The 25857-nt window shown below is 40.7% G+C and overlaps 1 protein-coding gene across 2 annotated transcripts in view; it reads right to left on the bottom strand.

Moving 5' to 3' along the window:
• Positions 1–25857, bottom strand: part of ZNF516 (zinc finger protein 516) — a 107264-nt gene that overhangs the window by 57592 nt on the left and 23815 nt on the right. For both annotated transcript variants that reach the window (XM_068671338.1, XM_068671339.1), the window contains exon 2: positions 4813–6843. In XM_068671338.1, coding sequence (XP_068527439.1) covers positions 4813–6718 — 1906 coding nt within the window. In that variant the 5' untranslated portion in view covers positions 6719–6843. The remainder of the gene's footprint in view (positions 1–4812; positions 6844–25857) is intronic.

Genomic DNA, 25857 nt, shown 5'->3' with positions numbered 1-25857 from the left:
GTCACCCACCTCAGCCCTTGATGCCATAAGTCTTTCCAGCTTCAGCCAAGGATGCCCAACACCTTGGCCCTGCTTTGTAAGATTCGTATCCTGATGCTGTCCCACATTCCTCTCAGTCTTGCCTCCTCTTCCAAACCTCCACCACAGCACTGCTCCCTTCAGCATGGTCTCCCCACTCCAAAGCTGACTCTCCTGATCTTCTCTGCCTCTCTTCGCCCTCTTTTCTCTCCTTGCTGCACCACACTCACATCTCTCATCGTACCCCTCCATTGAGCTCATCTTCTCCTGAGCAAGTCCCAGCAAACCACTGGCAATTTCTGATGCAAGAAAAATGTGGCTACATGCTGGGTTTTTATTTTTGTTTTGGTATTTGGTGCTTTCCATCCATTTGTGTCCATCTTATCTTTTCAGACTAAGAACTCCTTGAACCTGTAACTGAATTTGTACAGGGCTTTGCACAATGGTTTTTCTTTGCAATCAGTCCCTTCCTGCATTAGCCAGTGTAATAAAAACAGCATGTGTTGAGAAAGAATGAATCAGTTTCTCCTTAAAGCATTTCAAAAATCCGGAGGAGTCTGACAGCAGGGAAAAAAAAAAAAAAAGAGGCGGCAGAGAGAGAAAAAACAAAATGGAGGTGATTTCCACTCAAAGCAGCATCCAGTCTAAGGCATAGCCTTAGACTCCTTTCACTTGCTTCCCTCCTTAGTAAGCTCAGATGAGAACAAGAAGCATTCCTCTCCTTTATTACTACATAACATTCCTGGTTTTGGTTGTGATTTTCTTCTCCTCTTAGATTAATTTTAATTTTTTTTTTCCTGCCTGATTATTAAATGGTGCTTTAATGCAAAAAGAAGTAGCTTTATGATATTCTCTTCCTTTCCCAAGATCTAGACTTCAATATCAAGGACCTGCTCTGTTACTATGTGTTTGCTGAGCACCAAGTGGTATTCGAGTTGTTTTCACTTCTCTTCTTCATCTCCCCACCTGTCAAAGGCAAAATGATGCTTCCTTCTTCATTTCAGGACTGAAATAGTTTATAGTGCCTAGTGTAAGAAACTAATACCCCAATTGCTAAATGCACTATGACAATGTAGATGCCCATGTTAACCCTTAAACATACTAACCACTGAACGCACACATATGTACATGCACACAGACTAAACTATTTCTTTAGCACAGCAAATACTACATTTTAGGTGAGAAACTGTTAAATATATATTTCTCCTTCCACTTCTATCGATGTACAATCCCCCTCAGTCATAACCATGGGATTCTTCTAATTAAAAAAATCAAAATCATAAAAGAGCCCTCAAACCGGGGAAGTGCTAAGCAACAACTTGCAGGTGGCTCAAAAAGCTTCAGATTCATCTGAGTGGAAATTTGGGTACAGTTTGCTAATGGCTTGAATGCCAAATAAAAATGAAGACTCATCTGGGGCAGGGAGACCTCAACAATATTCACAGTCTGCTCTTTACAGTCTGTGCTCTGGGGCACCTTTTCCCATGTGGCTGTCACACAAAGCACATCTACATCATGCATATGACAACTTTGTATGGCAGGTATCACACACTACTCCACCTATGTGACACATGAAAATGATTACTTTTCTACTCTCCTTCCAATAAGACAGAAAGCAGTTTGTAACCAGCCAGCTTCCCCCTGGCAACTGATACGCTGGGTCTGCAAACACTGCTCTCATGCCTGAGAAATCATTATGTTACTCTACATACACAGCAGAGACAAATTACTGATGTGTTAAGAGTAAAGAAGTGGCTGCCCTAGAGGCTCTCGATCCCATTTCACATGCAAGGTGCATTTCTTGCTTTTCTCCCAGTAAACCCTATCACTATTCCCCAGCTCCAGTCACACTGAGCCTCAACATCTGCTGGCCCTATGAGTCCACAGAGGTACTTTGCCAGCTGCTAAGACACTGGACAAGCCACCTACCACCCTGCGTGTCACCAGGGCTACTTAGATTATTAAGAGTTAAATGCACAAAGAGGCACATTCAGCTGAAACAAGACCAGAACATTCAATACCTGGTAGTATCAAGCTCCTTTTTTAACCTTGCATAACAAAGCAACTTGCCAAAATGTCAAATGGGGGGGGAGATGTGAAAGTAAAAAAATGTATATATATATATTATTTAAAATAATCTTACGAGTAACACGAGATTTTCCTGACCACAGTCTGAGTAAAAATAATACCATAGCTGACATGTCAGGAAGAGGAACTGAGAGCACGGTTTGCCCACCTCTGCTGGGGGCGGCTGCTGTCTGGAGCACTGGAGCTCTGCTTTCGCCAGAAAAGGTTCACCAGCAAGAATAACTAAAACGAGCTACAGCAGAGGAAATCAAACCACAGCACTTCTAGGACAAAACAGACTTGAAGGCCACATCAGAACATCTGATTTTAACGGGAGCATACACAAGGGTGGAATTTGGCCTATATTCTGTAGACCTCATGTTTCTGTTAGTAGAGGAGGAAAAAAAAAAAAAAAAAAAGCCTCTCAAGTTAAAACAGCAATTTGCATAAGAGTAAAACTAATCCTACAGCTTGCTGGACAGAAGGGCAACAGTCCCCTTGGAAACTATGTAAGAGCAGTCTCAGTAAATGTGATACCAGAAAGAGAAAACTGAGAAACTTAAGTCTTGAATCTTGACCTACTGAAAACAAACACATAAAAAACACCTTTCTTTTTAATTAAAAAGTCTTTGTCACTTGTTAAATATAAAATGCAGCAGCCACCCTCTCACCTAATCAATGCAAAATGCATCCCTTTTCCAAGTTGCTCCTTTATTTAGGCCGATCAGTTTGCTGCTTCTTTAATGCTCAGCAAAATAGATAAGAATCCATTTGGCACCCAAATAAATGAGTTTCCTGGTGTTGGCTAGAGACAGTGGTTAATCCAGTCACCTTAATTCCTGTGAGAGAAATTGCTGTGCAACTTAAACTCTCACCTTTCATTCATGAGACAAAGGCTGAGCTTGAACCGAGGTAAGAACTGGGACAGAGAAAGAGATGAGACAGCTCCTCTTGTTAAAAATAAAGTACTGAATAGGGACAGCATAGAAGAACAACTTTACTGTTTGAATATCGTGTGAAAAGTGTTCCAGTGTTTTCAGCCTGTCTCCAGAGAGATGGTTTTCCATCACAGCGGTTTCCATAAGGGCACTGGTACATTACACCGGTAAAACACAGCAGCCCCATTTAACTCCAGTGGAAGCTGCAGCTTTGCAACTACATTTTGTGTCAACTGCACGGAGGTGTTTCAGGCAGCAGCTGAAGGATTTTCACACAAAGCAAGTACACTCCCATAAACAACTTTTTTAAAGGACACAAATCCAACAAACTGTACATGAGAAAGACAAATTTTGAAATTTTTAAATGTGCAAGTAATCACAGTGAAAATATTTCTCAACTTGTCACTAGGACTTTTCAGAGTTGTGCAATGGAGAAAAAAGCATTAACAAAGAAGGGGGGGGATGGATGGCAGAGATGATTTCCTAGTTTAATTTAAATTTCTGTTCTACTGTGCATCCAATTTGTCCATGGAAGACTTGATCCAAACTGTAGCAAAATCAAGTTTAGGACACTTCTTTTAAGTTTTAAGGAGAAACAGGTGGGTTTCATCCCCTCTCATCCTCCTAGTTTCAGTCCTTTGGCTCTCTCTTCCCTCTAAGCCTACACATTGCAAGCAACATTGCCAAGCAGCACCGGCCCCCACTTCAGCTGTCCTACAACCCTGAAAATTTTAGGAAAGAAACTTAATGACACAAAATATATCCAAGACTGCTTTATGAAAAATGTGTAATTAACACACAATCCTGGCAAGCATTGCGCTTTACTGTTGCAGGGTCTGTAGCCACTGGAGAAGTCACATTATAAAAAATCCACCCAAAAACATAGCTAATTAAGTATATCTACCCTCTTCAACAATGAAGACAAACAATTATGAAACAACAATGAAGACAACAAATTACTTCATTAGAGATAATCTTGAAAATTAGTTAAATTCTACAGATAAGGTAATTCTTCAGAAAACAATAAGGAACAAAAATAGGAGGAATATAGTAATGCTTACCAAGCAAAACAAATAAACAAAAAACACACAAGGGTAGTAAGGAAAGAATGGTTAATATCACATATTTAAAATGTGCTATAAAACAAATAATGGTGAACAACAAAAATCAGAAGAAGAAAAAAAGAAACAATACAAAAGTGCTTAATAGTGTTCTTTCAAATATTTACTTTGCTGCTATTTGGAGAATAATTTGTTCCATTTAGTAGTGTTGGGCTCAAAGGACTGCTTTAACCCAGAGAGATTAATTATAGCCCTTGGAGTTATAAACACAAGTTTGGGAAGCAAAGCAGAAGGGAGAGGAGAGAAATGACTCTCATGCTGGCAATTAATGACTTTATGCACTTTGGGGGCAACACCATGAAGGCTGCACCCTTACCACACCTGCATGCTAAAGGCAAGATAAGGTGCTGGGTGTCCATAAATTGGGGCAAAATAGCTCCTTAGATGTGCAGGGAGGACACCCCGTCCCTAGGGTAACAGTAGAGGTGACTGTTGCTACAGGTAACCAAGTTACTTCTCAAGAGTCCTTCGTTGAACCAAGTTTACCTGTACCTTCTGAACATGTCCTCAGATCTCATTTTTATTATTTGTACCAGCAACAAAGAAATTGCCATGCTGAGACAAGGAGCAATGCACCTCCTGCCCACTCCCTTTGCTCACTGCATGGGGATGGGGTCCACAGGTCCCCGCAGCCCTGAGAGAGCAGGGCCAGCCAGCAGCCATCTTACCTAATGATGGGTCAGCTGCTCCCTCCTCCGAGCTCTCCTCGGCCCCTTCCTCCCCCAAGCCAGAGGTGGCCGAGTCCTCTGGGGCGGACGCGGAACCAGGCGTGCTGGGCCCGCTGACGGAGCCCGAGTCCCCTTCCTCACTGCTGGAGCCATAGCGGTCGGGCTGGGCGGCCGTCCCCCCCTCACGGCAGCTCCTTCGCTCTTTGCGGTGCACCCGGGAGTGCAGCACCATTTGGTGGTAGGTGCGGAAGACCTTGCCGCACTCAAAGCACTCGGTGGACTTGTTCTGGGTCGCCCGCCTGCCCTGCCGCGAGGAGGGACGGTAGTCCAGGTCACCCTGGGCGAGCGGGCAGCTCTCCCCTGTCGGGGCACTGCTCGTCTTCTCTGGGCGCCCACTGGGACAACTCTTCTTCTTGGGGTTGCTGGAGGAGCTGGGCAAATCCTGCTCCCGCTTGCGCTTCTCCTGGTTGACGAGGATGTACTCCCTCTTATCCTTGTCATAAGTCACGTCCGCGTCCGCCAGGGCCTCATCCCACCCCACATACTTCACATACTCGGAGGGCTCTGCTACTTTTCCTTTGGTGGCCAGCTGCCAAGCTTGGTAGCTACTGACTGGATCCAGCTCGGCTACTCTTTTTCCAGTCTGTCCCCTTGTAACTCTATCCAGCCCTACAGATGGCCTTAGATTGAGACACTGCAAGAAAAACTGCTTTGTTACTGAGGGGCTCAGGCTCCCGTCAATTAAGCCTTCGGCTTTATCCCCGGTGCTGCTCCGCTGAGCCCGGTAGTGAACAGCATTATGCGCTTTTAGGCTTTCCATGTTTGTAAACAGATTTCCACACTTGGTGCAGACTTCGTACAAAGACAGGCCCGTCACAATCGTTTCCTCCTGTATCACGTCATTGATAGTGGCTATGAGCTCCAGCTCATTTTTCAGTTTGTTTTTGTTCCCAGCTTTCGGGCCGTGCGACTTCATGTGGTTTTTGAGAAACCAGGGCTCTTTGAATCTTCTGCCACAAATGTGGCAGCCGTGATCAAACGAGCCCCTGTGCTTTTTCATGTGAGCTTTCAGGAACCAGGTCTGACTGAAGGCCTGGCCGCAAACTTCACAAGGAAACTCGCCGGCGCTCAGCTCGCTCTTGCAGTTCTCAGCATAGGCCTCCCCATTCGGGACCTGAGCAGTTATATGGTCCTTCTCTACATGATTTAATAATGTCTCCTCCCTCAAGGTCATGTAGCTACACAACCTGCACTTGAAAGGTTTGTGGACCTGGTGCAGGTGCTGCTCCAGGTCCTTCTTCCTTTCGAATTTGCTTTTGCAGAAGGTGCATGGATAAGCGGTTAGCTTGCCATCCTCCTCAGCAGGTGCCACCTCTGCGACCTCTTTCTTGCTGCTTCTCAACAAGATCTTGCTGCTGTCTACCTGAGCAATGCCATTCAAGATCTTGTTGCAGGCAGATGTACTTTTGGTGGGACTAGTGCAGCCACCGAGACCCTCTGAAACACCCATCTCACCCAGCTGCGCCTCTCCCATCTCCACCTCATGTCCCTGACTTAAAGTGCCTGTCCTGTGACTACGGATGTGGATCTTCAGGTTGCCCTTTTGGGAAGCTCTGTGATCGCAGTAAGGACATTTGTAGGGCTTCTCACCCGTGTGCTTCCTCATGTGCTGAGATAAGGAGCTCTGAAAAGGGAAACTTTTACCGCAGATGCAGCAGCTGTGGCACATGGTCTTGTCAGCATCCATGTCATTCCTGCTCAGCTTGCCTGGGCTGGAGGATCGCCGTAACTCCATTTCTGCCTCTCTGCCACGATCCATCTGTACTACTGCAACATTGGGTGAGAGGGGCAGGAGGACAGAAGCATGTCCGGCAGCAGAGGAGGGCTGGACTGCGTTTTCAATCATACGGTTCTGCAGGGAGACGTTTTACAGCTTCATTCTCAGGGTAACGTTTCTCCTTGCAGCTGCTCAAGAGAGTCCAAAGCACCGATTTATTTCAGTGTGTTCCGTTAGTGAATAGGATAGATCACCTGAAACAAGAATAAAGTCACGTAAACATACAAAAATCATGTAAGTAGACTCTTTAAATATATTTAAGCCTATTAATATTTTGACTTCAACAGTTTCTGTCACTCACACCAACATTCAAAAGCATACTGTACTAAAATTTATTTCACCAAAAAGCAGCAGCTTCTCTTTTCACTGATATTCTAGACTTCAATGTCAAGTATTCAAAGGATCATTAATAAACAAAATCCAAAAAGGAGCAACAGTGAAAAAAAAGAATTCATTTCCATACACTGACATCACATCATCTTAAAGAAACATGAACTTTAAAAATATTTTTGTTTTAAAACCAAGCAAAAGCAACTAAAAATACACCTTAAATGAGGAAAACATTTCTTGAGGGGGTTATTACACTTTAAATCTGTGGCTTTACCATCATGTGTAATTTCATGTAAAATACTTACTTGCCAAAGATAAAAGGCTTTCCTAGAGACTTTAGCAAATATCATATTCCTGCTGGCAACTGCATTACTTTGCGTCTCAGACAGTTCTGCTGTGCTTGATGTGGCATGCACAGAGCAGGCGCAGAGACTGCATACGCTTACTACTTTGATTAAAGAGAAAACAAGAACGCGGAGTCTGACAAAACATTCTGTGTAACTAGAAGTTATCTCCTGATGGATAACAAGGAAGAAAACTCCAAGTGTAATATTTAGTCTCCATCTTAAAGTAAACTGATAATGTGCTTAGGTATCAACTCATCTTAAAAGTGGGTGATTTATGTCAGCAAGCTATACAGGAAACCACAAGAATACCCACCTCAGTGAAGAAGAATCATAATCATAAACAAAGTGAGAAGCAACTTTGATTTAAAAAAAAAACACAAAAACAACAACAACAACAACAACAACAGATTAATAAAAGTTTAGAAGTATTTGTATCTTGCCACAATAAATTACAAGGGTCACTATCTGCCTCAGCAATGCAAGATACAATGCACCAGCAATTCTCCACCTTGCATATGCCAAAAATCAATGGTTAGATTTTAATAGATGGCTTCTTTTCCAATTACCACAACTGTAAAACAAAATCTCCCCCCTTTCCTATGCTCATTAAGTACTACAAACAGCACACAACTAGATCAAACAATACTGCGTTCTCTAATAAACAAAACTGAGCTATTACTGCGTTTATAAAACACTGCATGTTAAGATTTAGCTAAAAATACGGAGAACAATAACAAGACTGTATATTCACACATCCATCACTTGATATCTATGACTCAAAAAATAAAGAGCTGCAGATCTAAAGTTGCAAATACTGAGGTTTCTCATAGTATTCACCTGTCTCTCCAATATGTAAATGAATAAATACAGTTTAACCACATCAACAGCATAAGCGTAACAAAAAGCAAGGTAAAACTGATGCAATGTTCATCTCAGTTACACATTATAAAATAATTTCATTATGTTTACATTAATCTAGGCCTCTTATTTGCTACAAAATCATTCATTTCTGGGTTTGATTTTCCGCATATCTAGTATCTGTACAGCACATTAAGAGCTATCTACAGCATCTAACCAAACAACCTTTTCCTCAGAGAGCTGATAGTAATATCTAAAACAGATGTATTACAAATGCAATCTCATTTCTGGAATGAAGCATTTTTACATCATGACTGTATGACTAACATATTAGTCCTTGGGAGGTAAAAAATAAAAAAAAATCAGATCACAAATTCAGAAGTCCAAATATGCATGAAGTTACAAACAAGAGTATCTAAATTAATCCCTGAAATTTGTTACTCAAGACCAAGTTAAAGGGCAGCCTCACAACAAACGTCCTGAGTGGCAGCCACTAGAAGTTGTTGCTGTACCAGACGGTACGAACATGCAAAACAGCAAATAAAAAATGTGCTTTCCACAGCATATTGATGGACGAAACAACTCAAAGTAACATCTTCATTTATTTGACCCATAATCCAAGTCTGCCAAGTAGCAAACCACATTGTCTCATAATCAAAGACTTGACCTAAAATGTATTAAACAATAAAAAGAAACAGCAACTTTTTTCTTTTTTGTTTTTGTTTTGTTTGTTGCATTTAACACTACAGTATACTTGGACAAGCAGCAGCTGCTTCTGAAATGTTCTGCACCATTGTAGAGCAGGGGAAAAAAAAGCAAATAAGCCTTGGGGACAGATCGTTCTGGGTATTTTAGATAGTATTTTCTACATTCTGCGTTTTCTGTACTTTACACCAGCGAGTACTTAAGCTTACTTAACTGTAAGCTTGTACAGTACTTTTAAACAAAAAATGTAGGTCCCATTTTAATTCAACTTTCTATAGTGCTTCCTATCCTAACATTCAGAAGAGTTTTAAGAGCCAAACTTAGTCAGATGAGAATGTTGCAAGCAGCAGTTCAGGCACATATAAATCCCAAGCTTTAGAGTCCCTTTGTTTGCTTAGCTACAGCTTTCCTATGCTTAGTCCTGACATATTTCACTTCAATTATTCATAGCATTTTCATTAATGAAGCTTCGTTACGAAAACAAGAATATGAAGAAAGCACTACTTGTGAGAGAGATCCAGCCACTCACGGGAGATTCCCCATGCCCTATATTCAATTAGGCCTGAGGGGGAAAAATAAGTCAGAGCTAAAAAATAAATAAATAAACACCAAATGATTTCATTAATCTAAAATACTTAATGGAAATGTATCATCTTCACCATAATATTCTGAGAAAAATGGTTCAGCTTTGTTACTTTAGCTTGGCCTGCGCACTGCGATTTATAACTTAAGGAGTTGAAATAAAGTATTCCTGGTTTTGAACTGTTTGAATTCGTATGCATTTAAAACCAGCAGAATTTCAAGGCTGATCTTCCACAGATAGAAATTCCTGGGGGAGGATGAATGTTCACCAAATCCGAGTCTTCTTTACGCAGTACGTGTAGGCCTGCTTTAGGCTTTGGCAAACTGACTGACAGCCGTCCAGGAGCAGCTCACAACTCCCTCCTCGCATCCTTTGAGTGTCACTTAGAAGTAATTCTCTTAGAGGGGATCTTTGCACAACAACAAAGCTGGTGTTCGTTGGAAGGGAAACAAGCAGCAAATACTAAATAAAAGTGACAACTTTGAAAACTGCTTCAATTCCGGAGACTGAACATACAAAACAAGGAAAACAACAACAAAGAATTCTAACAATTTTAGCTTAGTAACTTCCACCTTCGTTATCAGACAATTGTTTCAACAACATCAAAAATGGCACAAGAGATGACAGATGTCACCTCGTAAACCAAACCACACTATTTAGTCCTTTGCAACAAGTAAATTTTGCAATGTCTTTTTTTTTTTTTTTTTTCTTCCTCCTTTATTTCTGGCTGACTGCAGTGATAAAGATATTTGGACATAATTACGAATTTGGAAGTATTCTGAGATAATGCTCTTTCAGCGCACATGGAATCCGGCCACCTCCAGCTACCCTAAGGCTACTAAAAATGCATGAAGTAATTTCAGGTGGTAACTGATAACCTTTCATCACTGTGGTCCAAGTTCAGCCTGCAGTTCCTCAGCTTTAGGTTGTCACACACAATTCAGAGCAGAGTTGCATCAAGCCTGCAGATTTCTCTCAGGCTGCCAAGGTATGGAGATCCCTACAGGCACAAGCCGTAAGGAAATGTAAATCGATTCTATTTCAAACACGTAGGCACCAAAATGTCTAACAAGCTCCGATTTTAAAAAACGACCTTGGAAAGAGTTTTTGGCTTGAGGGAAAAGGCATTTGGCCAAAGCCAACCTGCTGCCACACGGGAGCCCCAGTATCACCCACAGCTTCCCCAAGAGACCATTAGACCCTGCCAGCACTACAGCAGGTATACTCAGCTGTATTGCCCTTGTGGCTGCTGCAAGACCTTCACATTACTTGTAAAGTGAGTCACACAGCTAAAAGTGCAGGGCTAAAAGTGGTTTAAATAAAATGGGAGCTGATACTCTACTCTTTATGTCACTTGTACGTTCTGGAAGAGGATGAGATAGGCTGTGCCCCCACAGCTGGCCACACAGACCCCTCTTAAAGCCTTTATGTGCCACTCAGATAAAATACAACACAAGAGATACCACACTGAAAACATAACTGCAAATTCATTTCTGTCATATACTTGCATAAAAATATCTTGTTCGGTGTAGATGGAAAAAAAACTTTGGATAAAATTATTCCCATTCCAGCATTCAAAAAACTATAAACTCTTTGTTTTTCCTCAATTTAACTTGACTTTAAAAATGATATTGCATGGGCTGGAGTGGCAGGATGAGAGAACTTTTCAATAGGTAATAAACAAGAATATACAATTTAGGAAGCCTCACAGACCTTTTCAAATAGCAACATGTATATTTTGAAATCAAATGCTTTCTGTTTGGGTGTAAATATTTCAAGTCACATCTACAGTGCATAAATGCACTGTAGAAATATTGCTCTTCTCATCTCCAAGAGGCTTGAATATGCACTCCAATCACTCCATCATGCTCCTCTGCCAAAAGGAACAGTGACTTAAAAAAAAAAAACCACACACACACACATCATTGTGAGGTGTGATCTTGTGGAAGAAAATATCTTGCTGAAATTCTTTCTAGATGATGCAGTGATACTGCAGGCAGACATCTAGGTGAATTTGAGAAAGTTGTATCTTTCAAAGAACGGCAGCCTGGAGACCAGCTCTCTCCAGATTTGAAGAGGTTCAGATTGCCCCCAAATCAGAGAAACTTTGCTGTTCACAGTAAGGCACTAGAAGATAGCTAAGTGGAGAAAAAGAGCAGATTAAAGGTTTTACAGCTGCCTTGCAAGCCTTCACACTCACTGAATTGCAGACACCTTTCTCCCCCTCCATATCTTCTCTTCAAGCTTCAGAGCCACTGCTCTCCACAAATGTACTCCTTAGTGTATCTGAGTGCCTTCTTCCTCTCTTTGTGAGGGGACATGGCTCCTTCTCTCAACACCCAAAGTCACTGGTCCACAGCCTTACCAAAGATCTGATCCTGACATCCCCATTTAGGCTCTCATCCTACAGAGATGACTCTTATGGACCAATCACTTGTCTATAGACTGCATTGAGCTGGTAACTGCCTTTTATATACCTTTATATCTACCATTGTCTTGAAATAATCAGCCCACACTTAAATTTACAGAAAATCCCAGTGTCCACTGACCTAGAGAATAAACTTGTTTTTAGGTAAATGCAACGTAGCTCGGAACTGATTTTTTTTGGCAGTAATCCAAACTAATCCAGAAAAAAAAATTAAAAAAAAGTTATCAGAAAATCCAGAGCCAGTTATGGAAGAAGATTCTCTAATTTTCAAATGTACTCAATTATTACAAACAGACATCTTAACAACAGACCTCCTGAAGTTTGTTTAAGCCTGCCAAAACTGACACGAGGACTGGAAAGGAAAAATCAAAAGCTCCTGGAAAAATGCAGAATTTCTATTAGCCTAAATTTATTTCAGCTGATGTTTTAGAAAATCCTTAAGCAGCATTTTGCAATACTTTTTGTTTAATCATTTTAAACCAGCCTTCCACTGCAGCGGAGGAAGCTGCTCCCGCTTGAGAAGTTTGCCATTTGAACAGTCAAACATTATTTTGAGCTTCTCTGACTGCATCGTATGTTTTTGTGTCTTTCTCCCTCCATGAGCTAATGACATTTTGCAGCAGGCTCCAAACCGGCAGCCAGGGCTGCGAAAGCAGAGTCCGGCCTTTCTGAACCAGTGCCGCACCCTTAGCAGGGGAATGAATCCACTGGAATAGAGATAAAAAAACACCGAGGCTGAAAAAACTCGAGGTAGACATCTGCAGGGAGGTGACCTCTCTCGAAACCAAGCCAGCAAGACAATAGGAACAGCATAACCCAGTTTTTTGGTTGGTCCTACAGAAGCAGTTCAGGAGCGCGGGGGGCAGGGGAGGGATTGCTCTGCACTGCTCCGGGGTTTGTGGAGAAACACAGAGCTGTCACCCACTCAGTACATATTTTGTGTTTTAGTGTACTGTGCGTGTTTGTCTTCTGGAGACAAAGCAACGCGCTTTATTAGTTACACTGTAGTATTACGAGCAAGGAATTAAAATATATCATTAACATCCAGGACAAGCTTTATCTTGCTAGCAAAACAAAGGGGCCATTCTCTGAACAAATTGAGGGGGAAAATCCCATAATGACAATGAAGAGTTCCTCTCCCTAAAAACGGCGCTGTACAAGATTAACAATTACGGGCTTATATCCTACAGACTGGGTTTGCGAATAGCTGCATGAAGTGATGCATTCACTATTGGGAGAGTAAGTACCATTGATGACAAGGCCTTGGGGCTTCTGCTGTTCTCAGACCAATCAATAATCCATTATGAACAAACTACATTTCCACTCTAATATGAAGAAATGAATAAAAGGGAACCAGTATCAGCAGTACTTTCATGGAACGAAAACAACAACGCAGAAATCACAAAATGCCACCATCACAAGGCTTAATCTAGCGGTGATATGTAACACTGACACAACCACCCACAATAACCCTTTATTTTAAAGCAGTTGTAGAAGACCACCACATTCTAGTCCAAAATAAAAAGCTTATTTTAAAGGCAAGATTCTTTCAAGACTAGTTACTCTGGCTGCAGGACAAAACAAAAAAGCAACATTAATCTTGCAAGGCAAGGAGGAGAAAATGAACCAACTTCATTCAAATATCTATCAGTTTGTTTCAAACTGTTTTCTAATGCAACATAAATAAGAACTTCTAATTAGAAATAACTGTCCAAATGTGACTGGTCAACCATAACAAGACTTTATTGCAGCAGCTGTGTTACCATCCAGACAAGAAGCCCTTAAATTGTTGTCCTCCCATTGTTATGGTCACATTCAATAATACAATGAAGAAGGGATCCATTTAAATAGCAAAACCATAGCAAACTTAGCATCCTCAAATTCCTACCTAGGTATCTCAACACAACACCAGAAGGTAGGAAGAGGTGAAAAGCTCCCCTGAAAAATGGCAGATAAGGAATAAAAATAAATAAATAAATAAATAAAAAAGTAAAAAGTAAAAATGAAGGAAAAATGTTACTGACTTTTGATGGGGTAACAGTAAATTAGATCCAAAGGAAACACTGAGACCAATACTATTAATGTATAAGGCAGTCTATGTCCTTTTTCTGAAATATAAAGACTAGTAGTTAAAGTTGACCTTGCAGGGTAGGGGGCTGGGGGGAATGAATACACAATGTGATTATTGATCAGCCCTAGAAAAGCCAAGAACTGAACTAGTGCAGATGTGATTTTTTCTTTTCCTAGGGTCATTAATGATATATGTTGGAAAGTCAAAAGCTTTTATTTCGACATGCTGCAATACCATTGCTAATTCTGAATACAAGCCTCATTTTAAATTAGAGCAAATTTTAACAAAATAAAAATAAAAATTAATGAATCCATTGTACTTTAATTTAACAATAATGTTCTCTTATTTGGCCACATACACCAAGTGAGTTACTTTAGCGTCTTAGCATTTTCAAGTACTAAATATGAAAAAGTTGAAGAAACGTTCACAATTCTGACAGCATCAAAATAAACACAAGGCATTTCCAAATACAAGCAAAGTCACCTCAATACCGTATATTACCTCCTTATTCAAATCGATGGCATTGATGCTGTCCATTCATGCACGTCCATGGAGATACACACATGTATGTGTAGCACAGTACCTTCCCAGCATCCAACAGTGCTTTTATATTTAATGATCTTGTTAGGGTTTCCACCGCAAACCAATTTGCAGGGAGTTGCAACATGGCCATTTTAAATCTGCAGCATGGGGGCTGATTTCCAACTGTATAGGCAGGGCATTTTCCTGCCAATATGCTCCATTATGTTCTGCTCAGTTTCTATCTTAAAACGGGGGGGTAAAAAAAATAAAATAAATATATATCTGCTTTTATTTGCAGCATCGTGACAAGAAAATATTTATTATATTTGCATTATCTGCAGAAGAATGGGGACTGGATCATCAGCTGGCATAACCTGCTGGTACACCACACACACACCTCCTTTCACCCTCTTTCATCTGTCCCATCAATGCAAGCCCCATACAAACCACATCCCCGGCTGCTGGAAGCACACACGGTGCCATGAGATCAATTTATATCAAATGAGAAGCCATACCATTAGCTAAAATTGGAATGCCTTCGTGCTGTGTAAATCAAGTCCTGAATGCAAGAAAAACATGTGTGTAATTAAAAGTAAACATGCTGAATTGTGGATTTCCTACCCCAGCAAAAGCACATGAAGAACCTTGTCCTAAGTGCCCCAATTCCTCCCTCTCACAATTACACCAAGGCACAAACTTCAGTGCTTTAGAACATGCATACAGCACTGGAATGGCTTATCCATAGCAGACCTTGAATGCAAAAAGCTGTGTTTTTAATACAAAGCAAATTTATTAGATACAGCTAGGTGTTCAGCAGGTCAATGGGAGGTAAAGATTATTTCTACGGTACATGGCTATGAAATAGGCTGTGTGGAGAATTAAGAAATTCAAGGTAATAAATCGGTTTCTCTTATACCTAATATATCCTACTGCTCAAATTACTACAGTAAAATCATTACCTTATAAATATAAGTGTTGCCAAGCGTTAACCTGTTAACAGATTTAGAATTACAGCACTGTTATTTGATTAACTATTAAAGCCTTAGTGTAATAAAAGAATAATAATTCTGAACACCAGTAAGTTGTTTGCTTACTTTTTCCCCCTGCAGAGTATTATCTCTTTTCAAAGTCTCATTTTCAAGAGAGCTTAAAAAAATAAAAATAAAAATAAAAACCAAAAACACCCACAAAAACAACACAAGAGTACAGAGAAATGGGGGGCAGGGGAAAGAGAAGAACTGTGCCCTGAAATACAAGGAGGGATAATTATATGAAGTAAGCCATAAAAGCATTCTGTTAAACATTACCTTTGGAGGTAGCACAGTTTAGCACTGAAAAGTGACGCAAAGCTCACAAAACACACAACATAGAAAACTCATTTTCAGTTGTTGGGTTACTTTATTTTATAGATACTATTTTCCTGTAAGCTCTTGCAAAACACTAAACAGAATGGACTAGCTCTATTTTAGGAAGCTTTCTTAAACATTTAAGAACTTAAGCAGGTAATCAAGATGTTCAATCACAGTTTTTCCATTCTCTGCAACATTTCTGAATGTCAAGCACGCAGGCTATGCCCACGCCAGGACACAGACACTGCCATTAGAGATCCCAAACCAGTGAAGCTGGAGTCTGGCTCATACCAGATGAGACTCGGGACCCAGTGCGTTACTGAAACTGCACACGGCTTTGGCTCAGCAAAACCACCCCCAATGCAGAACAGGACAGCACTGAAGGCAAATCTGCCTTCAGATATCCAGTGCCTTGGAAATATTTTGATTTCATTTTCTTTTCACTAACATACGCAGTACCACTGAAGATCACTTAATCCACAATTTGTGATGATGAGCTTATTTAAGACTTGGTAATAAGCCAGAAGATTGCTGGTAGTTTAAGTGAGAGCTCACAAGTTTCTAAGTTCACCAGCAGTTTTAAAGACCAGAAGATGTCTGCTGTTGTTTCTCTACTCCATAAATTCATTTTAGAGAGTTTTCTGTAGTTCTCATTGTTAAGATCTACTTCCATTATGTATGTGATAAATCCAACTGTGACATACACTGAGCCTTGCACTGGCCTGTCACTGTCAGCACAGGAAAGGAAACAGGTACAGCTAGCATAACAAAAGCGATGTTACCATAAAACATGAGTTGACTTACACAGCAGGGTAACTATTTTTCCCCTCTTTTTACTATTTCATTTTTTAAACACAATGGGAAGAAAGCAATAGCCCCGTATGCCAAATGAATACAAAGCACGAGATGACTTTTTCTGGATTTCAAAGCCCCCAGCCAGGAGAAGAGAAACTGAACCCAAAATCAAATCTTTCAGCTGTCAGTTGCCCAGGCTTATTTTGGTCTGAAGTGCTGAACTATCTCTGTGGAACATCACTGCAATGTATCACACAGAGACAAACAGATTCCATGCATTGCTTATAAATATGATTTCAAGGCCCATTTTACCAACCCTGTCAACTTTGCTCTCATTACTGCACAATGTAAGGCATGCTTCAGATTTTGGCAGGTCAGTACATTGTGGATATCATAAGATAAACCCTGACAACTCTGTTCAGGGCTACTCCGCCTTCCTTACATAAATAGGTACAGATACCTCCCCTTACCTTGCCATTTAACCAAAGACTATGAATCACTGGGCCAATCCCTCACATACAACGCATGTAATTTCCCCCAAAATCGAGACAGAAAATGATTTACCCAAGTGCACTAAGTGATTCCATGTTGCATCCTACATAAAAGAAAAGGGCCCAGACGGACATCCATCCCCTGAACCAACCCTGAGCTCATTGCTAGCCTTCTCTGGCCAGATTTTTCTGCAGCAGTATGAACAGGAAGGCAGATCAGTGCCCTAACATCAAAAAACAAAGGAACAAATACCACCCCCAACTTAGAAAGTCTCATGAAGCCTTTGTGTGCAAATGCTGAGGAACTACCAGAGAGAAGAAACAAAACAAAACAAACAAACAAAAAAAAATCTGAAATTATCACTCAAAATATAGCAAGCAAACAAGACTGCAGGGAAGAAAAAAAAAAAAAAAGGTCTACTGCACAGGCTGTTACTAGTTTGCTTACTTTTAGATACACTACAACTTCCAAGACAGATCTATCGACTGGTAAAACAAACATGAACTGCACACACCCTAAGGCACACAAAACATGAATTTGTTTGCATCTCTAGATATTATAGTTAGACTTTATCCTTTCAAACAACTGCGGCTACTTAACACACAGCCACAAACACCCTCTGTGACAGAGAAGAAGTCAACCTAATGTTATCCCTACACATGCTTCACTTCACCTTCCACCTCAGTGTATGCCCACACCATCTCCCTCGTGCGCACACACCAAACTTTGGTGGCACTGACCTCCTTAATTCCCCTCTCCCACCCAGCTCCACCCGGCCTTTGTCACCTGCAATGCCTCCAAGCCTGAGCTATCCACGTGCACCGCCTGCCTGGCCAGGCTGTCAAATCCCTTCTGGATCATCTGCATGCAGCTTCCATGCTCTTTACCTCTCCCAAGCCACCACCATCCTGCTGACATGGTTTAAAGGTCACTTTTCCCCACCTCTCTCTTTCTGTCTGCTCAGCCTTCAGCCTCTGCTTTCTCAGTTCTCCTTAGCACTTCTGCTTCTTCCAAAAGTACCTCCTCCTCCTCTTCTCTCTCTCAAACCTGTTTGGGCCCTTTGTGACTAATTCTTCCATTTGGGCTCTCCCTCTCTTACACAGCTTCAGTCCTGGCTCACTGGCTATCCATTTGCAAGGTCATTTCAGCCTCCACAGTCACAGCCTCCAGGCACACAGCCTCCTTCCTTTTGCCTTTCCCCTTCCTCTCTCCTTTCCCCTTTCACAGACTCCTCTCTGTGGGTGCTGTCTCCCTGTGAATGCCCTGCCAGCCATTTCAAACTCAGTATTTAAAAACTCACTAAACATCTCCCCTTTGTTCCTCCTCTACAATTGTTTAGGACAGTAATGTGTTACCACTCCATGCATTCATCACTGCCTTGCTGTACCTCTTCTGAACATACAGGGCCTCTGGAATCCTTCTTGTCCCTTCTGTTTTTTTCCTAGAAGACACCCATTCTCCAGGCATTTCTGCCTTCAGCTACTACAGCAGAGTCTCCAGCCACCTAGCTCATAACTTGTTCCCCTCTGGTCTATTCAAGTAACACTGGTACTAACAGCATCATACCCTCCCAAATATCAAAGGATGCCAAAACCCAGGTCAAATGTCTTGTGCCATTCATCTCAAGTTCAAGTGTCATTCATCTCCTTCAGGGACCTCCACAGCTCTACCCTATGTTCTTTTGCCTGGGCAGTGATTCGTTTTTCCTAATGTATCTTTTGTATCCTTTCCCCTTGTATGACTGTGTTTCAACACTGCACTTAGAACCAGTTTTCCCATTATTTTTTATTTGTCCTTAAAAACATTTTCCATAAATGATTCAAAATTATTTTCCAAAATGAAATCCATCACTCAGTGTTGTTTATTTCCACGAATGCGTAATACGTACAGCATATATTACATGTTTTAATTGGTGTGTATATTCCTCAAGGCAGGGACTTGAAATCTTTTATACGTACTGTTTTATACACTTTTATACAGTGCCAAGTGTTCTTACTTCAAATAATTTCTAAGAGCAAATCATCACTATAAAGTCAAGCCTCATCTTTCAAAGAGGCAAAGACTCTCTTTCATCAACAGGCACAGCTAAAAGCAGAGAAACAAAGATTCATTCCCCTGACCCCCAAAAGTAAACTAATCCCCTCTGTTGTCTACCCGGAATTTGTCTCTTATTGAGCCTCCATTGACCATCAGGTACTAAAGAAACGAGCAAAGCATAAATCAAGAGTCACTGCTCTTAGTTCTTCCCTCCATGCTTACATGGCTCTCTCTGCCAAACTTCATGGCTCTTCTCAGGCTCTCCTAAGGCACCCAGGCTGACGTGAAGCAACTGATACTTTCCTGAAGCACCCTACTAGCCATCTCTTGCAGGGAACTCAAACATCTCACTTCATTGCCTAAGACATAAGTTTCCAGCCAGTATCACCCATTTACAACAGCAACAAGCAAGAAGCATCATAACAAACAAGTGCCCTGCACCAAAGGAAACACTTTTCTCTCCACTTCTTCAAATCACAAGCAACTGGAAAAAAGGTGGGTTTTGCAGGATATTAAACTAAGACCTAAGATGCCCAGCAGCGAGTCTCACATCAGTGAGGTATTCTTCTTAAAGGTGTTTGTCTCTTTCCATAACTAGGACTACAGCTCTGATCTAAAGGCTTTCCAAAACAAGTTTACTCCAGCATGTACACGCTGATTCATATTACACATTTCACTGTTCTGCAAGTACAAATACTCCTTTACTCTTTCAGGCAATGCTTAGATGCATCGATTTTCCATCCAAGAAGTACGGTGTAACTGTGACTCTTCAACTCCGAGAGTAGAATTTGAGCCACGCTGCTAAATCCTTAAACCTGTTACACAACAAATAAGCGTGGATTACTGCACGACTGACTCATTGTGGGATGTTTGGGGATTCTGTTCCTAACACACAAATGCAGTTTGTCTTAGCCACATACGCACAGACCATCCTCCTACTTTCTGCTACATATCTTTTGATCGCTTCCACTTCTCTGCGTGTCACATTTATTACTCACCTATTCCTTCTTAATATACATGCACGCCTTAGAGAGTGCTAAATAACTGTGATGTAACAGCACAGTATTATACTCGCTCTGTATATAAATGACTGCTTGCACTACAGTTACTTGACACTTCTTACTATCAGAACAAACCATTTATAGCCATACATAATCTTTAGTACTCCATGGCTACTTTACTTTCAGTGCTGAACACAGAGCATACAAATAAAAAGGGAGCAATCTCCACTGAAATGAAGAGTTTTTTATACCAGTAGAAATACCAAGCAAAACTACAGAAAATGCCTGACTAAAAGCACATTTTTAGGTAGATGTAATCTAATTTTGGCAAGTCTACAATAGTCAGCTACATTGTTTGCTAATACTTTGTAGAGGATTTTGGATTTTAGCAGGTTTAGATAAGCACTCCCGTATTTACTTCTTTAGGTAATGGGTACTTTTTATCAAAGTCACTGCTTATAATCTGAAGAGAAGATTTCCTTGCAAGAAAAAAAACTTTTTTTTTTTTTCAAGAAACAGTTAGTCTTAAAACTTAACTAATGCTAAAAAGCAAAACAGAACACATTCTTGATGGAAAAATATGTGTACCATTATTGCTACTATGTACAGAGTCACAAGTATAGTACCTTATCTAATATAATTTATTTTCTAAACATAAAGAAGCTTCTTAACATGTATCAGGCTTTTAATCAAGTAGGGCAATTCGTTCTGACATCACACTCTTAAAATACAGCTTTACTACTAAATGCTATATTTCATTCCTCATTCTATTACACTTCTCTACTGATAGGCTTTTGAGTACCTCCTGAACTTCCCACATGTGATTAATTCAATTAACAAATGAAGACAAGGTGTCACTTAAAAACACTATCCAGAAAACAAGGTATATTTAAAACCTGCACATAAAGTATAATAAAGATTGTGATTATAGTACTGCCGACTCAAAGCACTAAACCTCATGAGTCAAGCACTCAAATCATGAGATATCCAAAGACTTAGGAGAGGTTTTTAAATATAATATAGCTGTGGATTCTTTTATTTTCTTTTTGAGCTGTTACAGTACACTCAGTCAAGTCTCAAGCTTCTTCCAACAACCGTGAAGCATAAGAATTTACTACTGTGTTTTGGATGCTTACATCTTTTGTTTTGCAGTCACCAGTCTGCAGAAAAAACACCTTTGGGAAACAATCTCCATCCCTTCTATTGACAAAATCGTAAGTAGAAACATGACAACTGAAGTAGACAGACATGGTATCCCCTTCTCCATCCATTTCACCCTTAAAACTCTCCTGAGAAGGCTACAGCAGCTCTCCTATAAGCATCTAATGCTGGGTGACAGAATAATCCCTCCATGTATTCATTCAGTAGAGGTCAGATGTACAAAGCATACATAGCTCCCACTTACTTCATAAGATTTGTGTCAAAAAAAAAGCCTAAGAATACAAACTATTTTATCTCTGGGGAAAAAGAAAGAAAAGAAAAAAAAAAGTACTTGATTTAGGTATTGAATGTAAGTTCAATATAAGTTCATAAATATTTTCTTCCTTAATGCTTTTGACTACACTTAACAAAATTAAGAACAGTAAAGATAAAATACGGTGTTAAAAATATCTTAATTTGAAGAGTTTGTATAACCAGGAAAAATTAAGGATTCTCAATGACAGACATCCAGTGTCACATTCTCCCTGGCCCCAGCCACTCCTCCTACAAGGCACGAGTCCTTTGTCATATCTGCCAGGTGCCTTGCAGTGTGAATGCAGCACAGACATCGCAAAACCTTGAAAGATAATAAATATAACTTGATCTCTTCTCAGAATCTCTCTCATAAACTATAACCTGGAATATAAATAGAATAGATGGTGATAATACCATCAGAAGATAGGACAGCACTAAGGGTAACACTAAGATAAGCCCCACAGTGTCTCACTGGGTTTGTCATTTGCAAAACTGGTTTCTCATAGGTACAGCTAGTGCCTCGTAGGTATTCTTGTAGGTATCTGCTAGTGCCACAGCCAGTGAGAGTGAAAGGATTGGGTTGTTTTGATCCAAATTACTATGTATCTTTTGAAAGACACGTCAGCAGGCCAACTCACTGAGATGCACCAATGATGTTAAAAAAGAAAGGCCTGGACTAGCATCTATTTGATCGTTTTATTCGCTAGCAATATTACCTTGGACTAGTATCTATTTCACCATCTTATTCACTAGCAATTTCAAACTTGTGCAGATGAGGCTGCTAACTATAGATGTGAGGTACAAATGAGTGCTGATCTCATGCTGTTACCTTTGTGCCTCCGAGATGACTGTGTGGCCTGAGGACCAGCCTATGGAGCAGTGTCTGGCCAGCCCAAAAACTGCTCCAGCCCTTCAGCAGCTGCTTGCAACAGCCAGGTACTTCAGGTCTACAGTCAACAAGTGGCAGTCCCCTAGCTACACCCATTATCTCACTCAAATGTGCCTACAAAAGGCTTCTCATAGGGACACATTCAAGGGGTAGCCCTGGGGCAGCACTGGTACCTCTTGCACGGGGGAAGTCTTCTCTGGGATCCTCTTCCTGACAGTTTTATATAGCTCTTTTATTCCACAAGGACCTCTCACCTCAGGGCTAGCAAGAAAGATCGCCAGCTCACAGGAGGTTTAGGCACACTGAAAGCTGTTTTTGTTACAAGCTATGAGTCAAACTCCGATCTGAGTCACATGGGTGTCAATCCGGATTTACTGCACTGACTTCAGCGCAGTCACTGCACGCTTAGGCCCACACAAGAAAGGAGATGTCAGCCCTTCGCTTTTAAGTACCAGGCTGCCATTTTATCTTCCTCACACTTCTGGAATTGCTTCCTTTCGCATCAGCTGAGGGCAAAACTTCTTTTTAAACCCAGACCAAGTCTACTATATGAAAATATAATATAATACAATGAAAATCAGCTGGAAAGCAAGACACCTAAGATTTTAAGAAAGCTCTCAATTTGCTTAGCATCACCACCACCTGACTGGTTCAAACGATGAACAGAAGGAAATGAACAACTTCATGCAAGAGAATCCTATTGAGGGCTCCACTTCTTCAAAAAGACAGACACAACCTTTAGCTTAGGAAGTCACTAAACTGAAAACTGGTCAAATTTGTTAGAGTACCCCAGGAGGGCTTGTCACCAAAGGCTCATCCCATTATCTCATGCTTTTTCCCAAGCATTGGACGCTCAGCACTGTCTAAGGGAGGATGCTGCAGAATGTGAACCTTCATCCTGAGCCAGTTCAGACCTTCTGATGTTCTCATGGCTATTAATACCAAATCTTAACCCATCTGCTGCTGCACAAGATTAGGCTGTAGGACTCCCTGCGCTCAGATCTTACAGCCCAGCCACCTCCAGTTTAAGGGTGGAGAAGTTGCTTTTATGTGACCGCAGAATTTCAGGCCAAGCCTTATCTTTAACAGCGAGTTGCAAAACAGCAAGAGCTGCAACCACCCAGCACACGCCGAGCATCTCTGGCGGCATGGTGGGAGTACACCTACCCAAGGTGAAGCTGGCTCCATTTCCCTCTTTTTTATGAACATATGGGAGAGGTCAACAGTCTCCAGGAAAGCTGACACCACCACTTCCAACCTGGGAAGACAAACAGCACCGGTTCCCCGGAACATAAAAAACTGCTCTGAAAAGCAAGCACACCTCCTCCCACTCTGAATGCTACCTGGTGTGTGTCTGTGTCACAGCTTCCCATCGCACAGCAGCACCGACCGCTTCATTGCTGCAAGCCAGATACCACTGCAGCTACATAACAGAGACAAACTAGTTGCATCTCAATCAGGTGGATTCAGTGACAAACCCAAGTCAACTGTCTTCTAGCTGAAGGGGAGGAGGAAAAATCAAGGAAAAAGACATACATAATTAATCACATGAATTTTGCTTGCTTAAGCAACATAATTTGGAAAGATGTAAATTTTAAAAGGCTTCAATACCCAACACCATCCAATTTCTTGAGTGAATGGTGTACTGCTAGGAAGAAACAGAGGACACTATTAGTGTATTTACCACCACACAGCGACCTCCAGAGCTTTCACTGCAAGACCAGAAGTTTCTCTGTTTGATACAGTGAAACTCATCTGTAGAGATTTTGTGGCTTACAAGCATTTGATTTCACTTTCCAGCAACAATACAGCCATCATATTAGAAATACCATCATATGAAATTTTAATTATTTTTTAAGAGTCACTTGGTAGCTGTTAATGAAGGCAAACTGGTAGGGAAATCCTGCCAAAAGAAAGTAATGACCAGATGTGTATCAGTGCCATGAGGTCTAATTTAACTGAATAACAACTTTAAATCATTAAAAAAGAGTCAGACACATCTATTGTCTACACGCATCTAAGCGGTCATTTTTAAGCATTTCTCCTAACCAAGAATATACACAAACACAGATATACCCTTGAAAAAATAGTTTAGGAACCATGAAATATATGGAAATAACTGAGTAAGAAAAACAGGAATACTTTTATAGTCTTCCCCATTTAAATCTCGAATTGTACTCAGTAACTTCTATTAACCTTTTTCACAGCTTTTTCAGAGTTTATAATGTTTCCTGCAACCTAAAATACAACAAACTGTAGAGATGTCATAAAGTTACAGACGTGCACTTTAATTACCATAAGTTAATAATGTTTGTCATCTCTATTAGCATTGTAAATGAAAGCAACACATGCAAATTCTGGGATTTGCTTGCAATAGTTTATACACTTTACTGCCACACCTATGTGTTAGCAGCTCATTACGGCAGTGAGTTATGCCAATACTGAGCTGTTGCTAGGCTATGTGATACTGCATTACAACTCCTTGGATTGCAAAAACATCAATTTATATTCCAGCTTAGTTTTAACTGCACAGCGGGTGACTTCATGAAGACTCGCTTTTCTTATTGATATTATTAGATTAATGGCTTTCACAAACCTAAAGTGAACTATGTTTCCGTATGCATTAAATAATTGGAAAGTGCAACTGAAAGAGCAGCTTGTATCACCTTACATTTCCTTATAAGGTCTCTGCAACCCAAAAATATTTAAACTACTACCATAGCCCTTTGTGACATAAACATATTGAATGCCAAGGCATAAAACCACAACATATCTTCGGCATAGCACAGAAATACAGAAATTAAAAGCTACTTCATTTGTAAATGCTTCCTTATTAGAGGAATGTTTATTGCTTCACTGGTTCATATTCCCATGTCTCCAGCCTATTGTTCAAATAAGCGAAACAACATCTACGCGTTTTATAATTAAGTTATCTCCACGTTATTGTTATTGTTCTTCACTGGTGAAAGCCCTAAAGGAAGAAATGCAGCTGTTCAGGCATTGAAGGCACTCCTCTTAAAGTACCTCACAAAACAACGGAGAACAAAGACTGAAGCCAAAAGTTGGTCTCATTCATTCAGCACAATAAAATCTTTCCAGGGAGATTCTCCACGATGATGAAATACAAACATGCACAAAACCAGAGCTCTTCACCCAACAATTCTAGCGCCCACAGGCAGATTTCCTCAGAGCATTATAATTATTTTTACCAAATCACTTATCTGAAGAAACATAACCAACAACTGATAAACTATATACAAGGTTTTAATTATTCTGTTAGTGCCTTCGCATCAAGTTTGTTCTAACATTTTTTCATCTGGCCAAGAAAAGCAAACATGTGTCAAGG

The sequence above is a fragment of the Anas acuta genome, chromosome 2 (assembly GCF_963932015.1).
Source record: "Anas acuta chromosome 2, bAnaAcu1.1, whole genome shotgun sequence".
In the NCBI taxonomy this organism is placed as follows: Eukaryota; Metazoa; Chordata; class Aves; order Anseriformes; family Anatidae; genus Anas; species Anas acuta.
Note: the sequence above shows the minus strand (reverse complement) of the source record. Positions and strands in the feature narration are given on the sequence as shown.